Here is a 9,889-nt window from a genome sequence, read left to right as displayed (position 1 = left end):
GGGAGGGGTGTGAGCGGCGGCCGGAGGGGTGTGAAGGGCGGCCGGGGGGGTGTGAAGGGCGGCCGGGGAGGGGTGTGAGCGGCGGCCGGGGGGGTGTGAAGGGTGGCCGGGGAGGGGTGTGAGCGGCGGCCGGGGGGGGTGTGAAGGGTGGCCGGGGAGGGGTGTGAGCGGCGGGCCGGGAGTGAGTGGAGGGTGTGAAGGGCGGCGGGGGGGTGAAGGGTGGCCAGGGAGCGGGTGGAGGGGTGTGAAGGGCGGCCGGGGAGGGGTGTGTAGCGGCGGCCGGGGGGGTGTGGTGAGCGGCGGCCGGGGGCGGGTGGAGGGGTGTGAAGGGCGGGGGGGGGGTTTGAAAGGGTGGCCGGGGAGCGGGTGGAGGGGTGTGAAGGGCGGCCGGGGAGGCGCAGGGGTGTGAAGGGCGGCCGGGGAGGGGTGTGAGCGGCGGCCGGGGAGGGGTGTGAGCGGCGGCCGGGGAGCGGGTGGCGGGGTGTGAAGGGCGGCCGGGGGGGGGTGAAGGGTGGCCGGGGAGGGGTGTGAGCGGCGGCCGGGGAGCGGGTGGAGGGGCGTGAGCGGCGGCGGGGGGGCGCAGGGGTGTGATGGGCGGCCGGGGGGGGTGTGAAGGGCGGCCGGGGAGGGGTGTGAGCCGCGGCGGGGGAGGGGTGTGAGCGGCGGCCGGGGAGCGGGTGGAGGGGTGTGAAGGGCGGCCGGGGGGGTGTGAAGGGTGGCCGGGGAGGGGTTGGTGAGGGCGGCCGCGGGAGCGAGCGAGTGGAGGGGTGTGAAGGGCGGCCGGGGGGGGTGTGAAGGGTGGCCGGGGAGGGGTGTGAAGGGCGGCCGGGGAGGCGCAGGGGTGTGAAGGGCGGCCGGGGAGGGGTGTGAGCGGCGGCCGGGGAGGGGTGTGATGGGCGGCGGGGGGGCGGGAGGGGTGGCCGGGGAGCGGGTGGAGGGGTGTGAAGGGCGGCCGGGGAGGCGCAGGGGTGTGAAGGGCGGCCGGGGGGGGTGTGAAGGGTGGCCGGGGAGGGGTGTGAGCCGGGGCGGGGGGGGCGCAGGGGTGTGATGGGCGGCCGGGGGGGTGTGAAGGGCGCCGGGGAGGGGTGTGAGCCGCGGCCGGGGAGCGGGTGGAGGGGTGTGAAGGGTGGCCGGGGGGGGTGTGAAGGGCGGCCGGGGAGGGGTGTGAGCGGCGGCCGGAGGGGTTGTGAAGGGCGGCCGGGGAGGGGTGTGAAGGGCGGTCGGGGGGGTGTGAAGGGTGGCCGGGGAGGGGTGTGAGCCGGGGCCGGGGGGGCGCAGGGGTGTGATGGGCGGCCGGGGGGGGTGTGAAGGGCGGCCGGGGAGGGGTGTGAGCGGCGGCCGGGCAGGGGTGGAGGGATGTGAAGGGCGGCCGGGGGCGTGTGAAGGGTGGCCGGGGAGGGGTGTGAGCGGCGGCCGGGGAGCGGGTGGAGGGGTGTGAAGGGCGGTCGGGGGGGTGTGAAGGGTGGCCGGGGAGGGGTGTGAGCCGGGGCCGGGGGGGCGCAGGGGTGTGATGGGCGGCCGGGGGGGGTGTGAAGGGCGCAGGGGAGGGGTGTGAGCCGCGGCCGGGGAGGGGTGTGAAGGGCGGCCGGGGGGGTGTGAAGGGCGGCCGGGGAGGGGTGTGAGCGGCGGCCGGGGAGCGGGTGGAGGGGTGTGAGCGGCGGCCGGGGGGGCGCAGGGGTGTGATGGGCGGCCGGGGGGGGTGTGAAGGGTGGCCGGGGAGCGGGTGGAGGGGTGTGAAGGGCGGCCGGGGAGGCGCAGGGGTGTGAAGGGCGGCCGGGGAGCGGGTGGAGGGGTGTGAAGGGCGGCCGGGGGGGTGTGAAGGGTGGCCGGGGAGCGGGTGGAGGGGTGTGAAGGGCGGCCGGGGAGGCGCAGGGGTGTGAAGGGCGGCCGGGGGGGTGTGAAGGGTGGCCGGGGAGGGGTGTGAGCGGCGGCCGGGGGGGCGCAGGGGTGTGAGCGGCGGCCGGGGGGGTGTGAGCCGCGGGAGGGGTGTGAAGGGCGGCCGGGGAGGCGCAGGGGTGTGAAGGGTGGCCGGGGAGGGGTGTGAGCGGCGGCCGGGGGGGTGTGAAGGGTGGCCGGGGAGGGGTGTGAGCCGCGGCCGGGGAGCGGGTGGAGGGGTGTGAAGGGTGGCCGGGGAGGGGTGTGAGCCGCGGCCGGGGGGGCGGGAGGGGTGACGAGGCCGCGCTGGGAGGGCAGTTTCCCACGTGGGGCTGACGCCGGCTGCTCCGCCGCTGCGGCCCGGTGCTGGGCTATAAAGCGAGGCGGCTGCGAGGGAGGCAGCGCGGCGGCGACGGCAGCAGGCGCCGCTCCGGACCCGCACATCGGGCTGCCGCGGAGCCCGGCTCCGGCCAGCGTCGGCTGCCTTGCGGGGGGGTCGCGGCCGCTGCAGGGCCCGGCTCCCGGGAGAGCGACGGGGACCCCCCCCACCGCGTCGTGTCCCCTGCTGGGCTGCGCGGACGGAGCCCCCTGCGGTGCCTCGGCTTTGCTTTCCTGCTGGACGCTGCTGCGGGGCGGGGCGGGGCGGGGCGGGGCGGGGGGGGAGAGAAGATCCAGCCAAGCGCTTCCACCCGGACCCCCCCCCGCCACATCGCCCTCCCCCTTAGCGGGAGCCCTTGCTGAACATGCCAGCCCCCCGCCCCCCCCCGCCCAGGTAAGGTGAACTTTATTGCGGAGCCTTGAGCAGTCCCGGAGAACTCGTCCCAGCCGTGCCGAACCTGCTCTGGGCGGGGGGGGGGCCAAGCCTCGGCCCCCCCGGCAGCCGGCGGCCACGGAGCTGGATCCCACCGCGGGAGGGGCGGCCGCTTGCCGCTTATAAAAGCCCCAGACCGAGCAACGGGACGGAGACGCTGCCCCCCCCCACGCGGCGAGCCGCGGCGGCGAGAGGCGGCTGCTGGTTGCGCTGAGCTCGGCCCCTCGCTCCGCCGGTGCGGCCGCCGGCCCTTGGGTTTCGGGGTGACGCCTAGCGGGCCGCCTGGGTTTGATGTTTACCCTGGAGACCCCGTTCACGGAGAGGGGGCGCTTCCTCTCTGCCATGGAGTACCAGCACCTGCCTCCTGCTGGCAACGGGAGCCTGAACGGGAGCGACGCCGGGCTGAGGGGAGGCACCCCATACCCTCTCCACACCACCCTCGCCCTTATCAGCCTGGCCGGGCTGCTCATGCTCTTCACCGTCTTCGGCAACGTGCTGGTCATCATCGCCGTCTTCACCAGCCGTGGGCTCAAGGCCCCCCAGAACCTCTTCCTGGTCTCCCTGGCCTCGGCGGACATCCTGGTGGCCACGCTGGTCATCCCTTTCTCGCTGGCCAACGAGGTGATGGGCTACTGGTACTTTGGCAAGGTCTGGTGCGAGATCTACCTGGCCTTGGACGTGCTGTTTTGCACCTCCTCCATTGTGCACCTGTGCGCCATCAGCCTGGACCGCTACTGGTCCATCACCCAGGCCATCGAGTATAACCTCAAGCGCACGCCGCGCCGCATCAAGTGCATCATCTTCATTGTCTGGGTCATCTCGGCCGTCATCTCATTCCCGCCCCTCATCTCCATCGAGAAGAAGAACGGGCAGCAGGCCGACCGGGCAGCAGGGTGCAAGATCAACGACGAGAAGTGGTACATCATCTCCTCCTGCATCGGCTCCTTCTTTGCCCCCTGCCTCATTATGATTCTGGTCTACGTACGTATCTATCAGATTGCCAAGAGGAGAACCCGGGTGCCCCCCAGCAAGAGAGCAGAACACCCCAATAAAAGGCAAAATGGCTTGGCAGATAAGGAGGAGCTGCCAGCAGCAGCCAAGCTCAATGGGGAGAAGGTGACGGAGGGAGAAGGAGGGCAGGAGAGGGAACTCAATGGCATAGACATGGAGGAGACTTCCTCCTCTGAGCACAATGAGAACCACCAGTGCAGGAAGCAAGGGAGGCCCCAGAGATGCAAGGGCAAGACCAAGCTGAGCCAGATCAAGCCGGGGGACAGCTTGCCCAGGAGGATGGAGGAGGAGAGGAATGCCAAAGCATCCCGGTGGAGGGGCAGGCAGAACCGGGAGAAGCGCTTTACCTTTGTGCTGGCGGTGGTGATTGGGGTCTTCGTCATATGCTGGTTTCCCTTTTTCTTCACCTACACGCTCACCGCTGTCTGCAAGAGCTGCTCCGTGCCCGACACCCTCTTCAAGTTCTTCTTCTGGTTTGGTTACTGCAACAGCTCTCTGAACCCTGTCATCTACACCATCTTCAACCACGACTTCAGGAGGGCCTTCAAAAAGATCCTCTGCAGGATAGACAGGAAAAGGATTGTTTGATGAACAGACCGTTTTCTGTCAGCATGACTGGTGACTAAAGACTCTACCGTGTGAGGGTGATGCTCAGCTGCCTTGGGCTGGACTTGCAAGTGAATAGTTTCCTCTGACATGCAGGTGGGACCCCTTTAAAAACTGAGATGAAACTATTAAAACACCAAGCAACAACAACAAAGTAAGCAAGGGAAACACACAGCCTCAGCATTTGGGTTTGCCAGTGGATCATTTCTGGTTTTGGATGGGTTCATGACTTATAAGCTTGACTCTTTAAAAATTTAAATGAAATTCAGAAATCAACAACAAAGAGAAAATATACAGGCCCACGTGAACAATTTTTTTTTTTGGATGTATAAGTAACTTTAAACTCCTTGTAAAAATACAGTGTTCCATCCCTGAGATCCCTCTGTCTTAATTTTTGTAAGGAAGTCAGCTTTGAAACTAAGAATGCTTTAAATAGTCTTGACAACTTGAAGCATAAAAACTATTGGAGCCATCTCATCGACCCTGCAGTTCAATAGTATTACCAAGATTTCCAATGTGCTATTAGATTTTTGGCCATAAAGCTTGTAAGCGCAGACCCGACCATATTAGAGGATATTTTATGTACCTGATTCTGTTTCCTTTTTGTGCTCTCTATTATTTAGTATTGCTGAAAAGGTAACATTCCTCTTTCTGCTAATTGGAAGAAAAAAAAAAAAAGCCTAACAGTTTCACAATGCAATCAGAACTGACCTAAAAGATTGAGAACAATGAACTCATTTTGCTTGCAAGGTGATGCTCGAGAACAATCAAGTTCTTAAAGAGTTAATAGAAAGTAACATCCAAGTGGAAATGTGTTCAATGCTAACTTGTTTTCCCCACCCCTGATTGTAAATAGATAACATGTTAAAGTAAATATCAGGGTTACATATTATGTTATCTGATTTGTATTGATTTTTGACACTTTAATTCTTGCTGGGTTTCCTGCACACAAAACCGGGTTTCATGCACAAAAGCAATTCTGCCTTTTTGAGTAACCTAAGATTTAAGTTTTTAATTTTCTTGTTTCATCTTCAGTGGAGACTGGTGAACTGTCTGTTTTTTTTTTTTATCTGAATCTTATACAGGACAATCCTTTAAAACAGGAGAAACTTGCATACAATTTCTCCTATATTTTATAGTGTAATTATACCTTTTTTAAAATGTGTAAATATCATATTGGAATGGGAAAGAAAGAGTTACTTCTGAAAAAGTGGTATTTTATCTATTATAAAACAACAAATCTAACATCCTTGTGCCATGAGGAAAACTTCCTGAAGAATATTAAAAAGGAAATACTTCTTTGCCATTCACAATAAACTATGGGGAAACCTTTTAACATTATAACAGCTTCCTTTAAATACTGACAGGTCACAGAAATGATGTGAAAGATGAAACATTTGTTTCAATTACTCCATTGTAAACTGAATTTGATTGGACAGCAGCTATCAAATGTACAGTAACAGACTTAAAGGAGAAAGAGAGCTTTTTATTTCTAAGAGTGTTTTATTCCTTTTACTCTTGTTTTTGATGTAATTAACTCCAAAGGTCCCATGGTGAATTATGGGAGTTGAACACCAAAGTTTACAGCCACATAAGTTTTTTCAAAGCTGAATCCTTGAGAGGTGAGGAAAAAAAGAAAGCTTTCCTTTACCTTTAAAAATAAAAAGTTAGCAGCAGTTGCTATAATTGATTTTTATTAAATAAAAAAGTTTACAGATTAAATGTGAAATAAACTTGAATGAATATTCTGTTATCAGTACTTTCAACAGTTCACAAGTTTCAAAACTCTACATCAGCTGCAGGCTTAGGCTCCATAAATGGTGTCATCAGAAGAGTCACTTGTGTTTTTCCAAAAGGCATTGCTATACCTAATGCTAAACAATGGTTTAGTTAATTGTGCAGTGACATAATGAGTCCTTGAGATGCTGCTTTCTTCTCTCATGCCACAGTATGAGCATGCATGTGCTTTTTAAAGAGCAGGATTTAGGGTTACCTTGTGAGATTTGCTTGGTTGGCTTATCAATACCTTTTTGACTCTCAGTCGAAATATCTGTGTGGTCCAGTATTTACAAACAGCCAGGATGCTAAATAATTAGGTCATAAATGCAACTAGAAATGATAAAACCAGGAGATTATAACTGTTGGGTTTAGCTGAACTGCATTTCATGTTATAAAAGACAACAGTCACCCATCCCAAAGAGATTTTGTTTGTTTGTTTTCAAGTCTTTTGGGAGCAGGCTGATGTGTATATAAAAGTGAATCTGGTAAACCATGACCTTTTCCCAGAGTCAAGAAAAAATGAAAGAACATCTTTCTCTGGTTTAACATGATGTTGTTAAGTTATTATCTGCATCACAGTAACACTCAGAGAACCCAATCAGAATTGAGCATTGTCCTTTAAGTTTATACAGAACCTTGCACAATCTCTGCCCCAAAGTGATTGCTGTTTTAAGTCACGAATCTGGCAAACACTTATGCATGTACTTTGCTTTGCTCACATGAAGTCAATGGGGTTATACACATAATTAACTATAAGCAGGTGAGTAAGTGTTTACAGCATCAGGGGTCCTCAACATTGACAGTTTGAAAAGAGGCTATTGATTTTAGCTGTCTCGAGTTGAGCACCCAAAAGCAGACTTCCAAAAGGAGGCTGGTTTTCAGAGGTGTTGAACAGCTACAGCTTCCATTGCTATCTGCTGGAGTTTGGGTGCAGTATACTTCTGAAAGCCAGGACATCAGTATAGGAACCCCCAAATCATTGCTATCTTAGCTTCCTAGTTTGTTTTATAAAAATAAGATAAGTGAACAAAAGAACTTGGCTAACATGGCTTTGTGAATGAATCACTGATGAGCTTTGGGGGCCTGCTGCTATAGGAATGCAGCTCCTTCAGCCAGGTGAAGACTCAATTTTCCTTGGTAAGCCCCCAAACTGGAATAAAGCTGGAGTGCAATTTTCAAATTCTTAACGCCCCACTGTCAGCGTCAGGTGAATATCTTGAGAGACAGAGGGAAGGGGGGCGGGGGCAATAGAGCAGGATTAAAGAGAGGTATGCCAATGATATGGGGGTGTGGATCCAGGGAGAAAATAGGTAGCACTGATGCCTGCAAAAGTCCTGTGTCGAACGAAAATCCCAGTGATCAAACGCTTGGCCTGATGTTACTGAACTGCTGTAGCATCTACTGTTCTTTTTATATATATCAGCTTCCCCACTATGAACCTTCTCATCCCAGAGGGAAAGAGCATTTCCAGGGCTGTCAGGCAAACAAAATCGCTGGCTGGGGATAGCTATTGAACCTGTCTGGAATGGTCTTGGTTGAGATGCTACAGCACTTCCTGGGAGCTGGAGAAGTTGTGGAGGCCTTGACATAGTTTGCACCACTGCTCTGATAACCCTGATCACCTTTTATCTTCCCTTCCCTAAACAGTATGACCCAGAGGCAAGCAAGGTGGTGACCAGCGGTAGCAATTGGAAGGGCTGTGAATGTGGGTTCTGGATAGGGTGACCAGATAGCAAGTGTAAAAAATCGGGATGGGGGGTGGGAGGTAATAGGTGCCTATACAAGAAAAAGCCCCCTATAAAACCGGGACAGCTGGTCACCCTAGTTCTGGACTAGGGCAGCTGCAGCAGCACGGACTTCAGGGCAGGCCAACTCTGTGAGTAATTCTCTGGGGTCCCAGGAGGGTTGGTACAGCCCACGCTGAAGCCTCTGCTGTCACAGCTTCACGAGTTGGTACCCGAGCCAGCTAAGATTAAAGCTAGCTCAGATATGCCAGCTAGTGGTGCGATCATACCCTGTGTCTGCTAATCAACAGCAGAGAAGGTTTAAATCATGGTGAGCCCTGGGTAAGAGGCTGCATGTCATTGCTTTGCCCAAGGAGGAGAGCGGGACATCCCCTGTGGTTCAGTGAAGACGTACCCACAGTCTCAAGCAACAGGTGGGGATGGTGCTGTCAGAGAAACAGGCCTTGCAATGTTGTCAGGTGCTAGTGGCCAAGGCTGTTAGGAGAGAGGCCATGTGGTGAGTTCCTCCAGCAGAAATGTAGAAATTGCTACCCTGGAGCAGACCCATGATTCATCCAGCCCAACCTTTGTCCAGGTGAGTGTGGAGCTGGTCCTGTATTCCTTACATTCAGATTTTCACCAATTTCCGCAGGGGTTTGGCCATACAACGAATGCTTTGGGATCTTTCAGGAGGCGATGAGCTGTGTAAATGTAGGAGAAGCAAGGGAAATGGCAGGGCCAGCTCAGCCAAGATTTTAGATAAAAGACAGACTAAGAGGCAGAGTTGGCCCAGCTTACTGCCCGGGTGGAGCCTGTAGCTCCCAGTCCGAGAGAAGTCCACCCACAAGCCCAGGGGTTCTGCCACCAATGCCACCAATGCCACCAATCAGCCATGCTCTCTGAGGGTGGGGAAATATGCATGTTCCTCCTGGTTGCTGCAGTTGTTTCCCAGTGCCGCAAACGGGTCCCTCTGAGTTTGGTGGCTGCTCGTGGGGAGGAGAAAGATTTTCATGAGAATTAAAGCTTTTGCTTTTACTGTTCATTTGGCACTTGGAAAGTTCCAAGTCTGCAGAGATTACTTCTTTTATTACACTACAGACACTGTGGCAGAAGTGCTGCTGCTGGACCTGTGCCATTCTTTCTATTGGAAATGACACTTCTTAGTTGGCTTCTCATAACTTCTTTGGGATGCCTGGGTTAAATATTTGTAGCTGAAATTGCTTTCACTGTTTACAAACTGCAAGAGTGGAGAAAATAGAGAAGTTTAGTTGGCTGACGATTTGCCCCCCGTCCAGTACTCACAAGGACTGCAATGATGATGGAAACCTGGGCTGAGTACTGTCCTCTGACCCCACACTTGCGTCCTGTGGAAGTAAACAAGCCAAATTTTGATCTCATTGAAATCTATGGCACAATTCCCACTGGTTTCAATGAGACCAAACATCTGGGTGTTTTCTGGCAACACAACACCTAACCCCAACTGTTGGGACCTGGCCCCATTGCTCCGGACGCCAGGACAGCTCTCAGTTTTATTTTCTCTGTGCAGTGAACTACAGGGTCATCCAAAGTGGGGGTAATGAGCAGCTTAAAATGGCAAAGGTTCAGCAGGACAAACCAGTAGGGAAATAAAATCAGAACCTCTGACCCCACAAAGTTACAGCTCAGGCCTGACCTTCAAGGTTCCACAAAGGGGTCCGTGAGCTTTTCCTCCATTCTGTTTCATTTCCAAGCATCTCTACATTTCCAACACCCAGTCTTGGGTCTGACACGGATGCCCTCTACAACCAAAGGCTCCTCCAGTGCTGAGGCTAGCTCACTTAGAAATCTCTGGAAGCCTTTGCTGTCAACTGCCCAGCAAAGTTTTGCATGCTGCCTTTGCTTTAGATACTTCAGCCAGGCACCCCAATGTCTGGCTTCTAAACTGAAACAGACATCCTGAGGTTCACCCACGCCGGGGTCTGATTAGAGATGGCTCCCAGCTGCAAAACGTGGATCTAGGTCAAAACGTTTCTAAAACTTGGAAGCACTTAGATCTGGGTTTTTGGTTCTGGCCCATCTCTAGGCCCAGATCCTCAAAGGTATT

The 9,889-nt window shown here is 55.3% G+C and overlaps 1 protein-coding gene across 1 annotated transcript; it reads left to right on the top strand.

The window, feature by feature from the left end:
* Positions 1 to 2,183: 2,183 nt before the first annotated feature.
* On the top strand, positions 2,184 to 5,004 carry ADRA2A (adrenoceptor alpha 2A). Its single transcript, XM_038411810.2, has one exon. It carries the CDS (start codon positions 2,978 to 2,980, stop codon positions 4,283 to 4,285), a length of 1,308 nt encoding a protein of 435 aa, XP_038267738.1. The 5' UTR covers positions 2,184 to 2,977; the 3' UTR covers positions 4,286 to 5,004.
* Positions 5,005 to 9,889: the final 4,885 nt, after the last annotated feature.

Source organism: Dermochelys coriacea, chromosome 7 (genome assembly GCF_009764565.3).
Source record: "Dermochelys coriacea isolate rDerCor1 chromosome 7, rDerCor1.pri.v4, whole genome shotgun sequence".
Lineage (NCBI taxonomy): Eukaryota > Metazoa > Chordata > Testudines > Dermochelyidae > Dermochelys > Dermochelys coriacea.
Note: the sequence above shows the minus strand (reverse complement) of the source record. Positions and strands in the feature narration are given on the sequence as shown.

Excerpts from the sequence above, each read along its gene's own strand:
- ADRA2A (XM_038411810.2), top strand. The coding sequence starts at position 2,978 with ATGTTTACCCTGGAGACCCCGTTCACGGAGAGGGGGCGCTTCCTCTCT.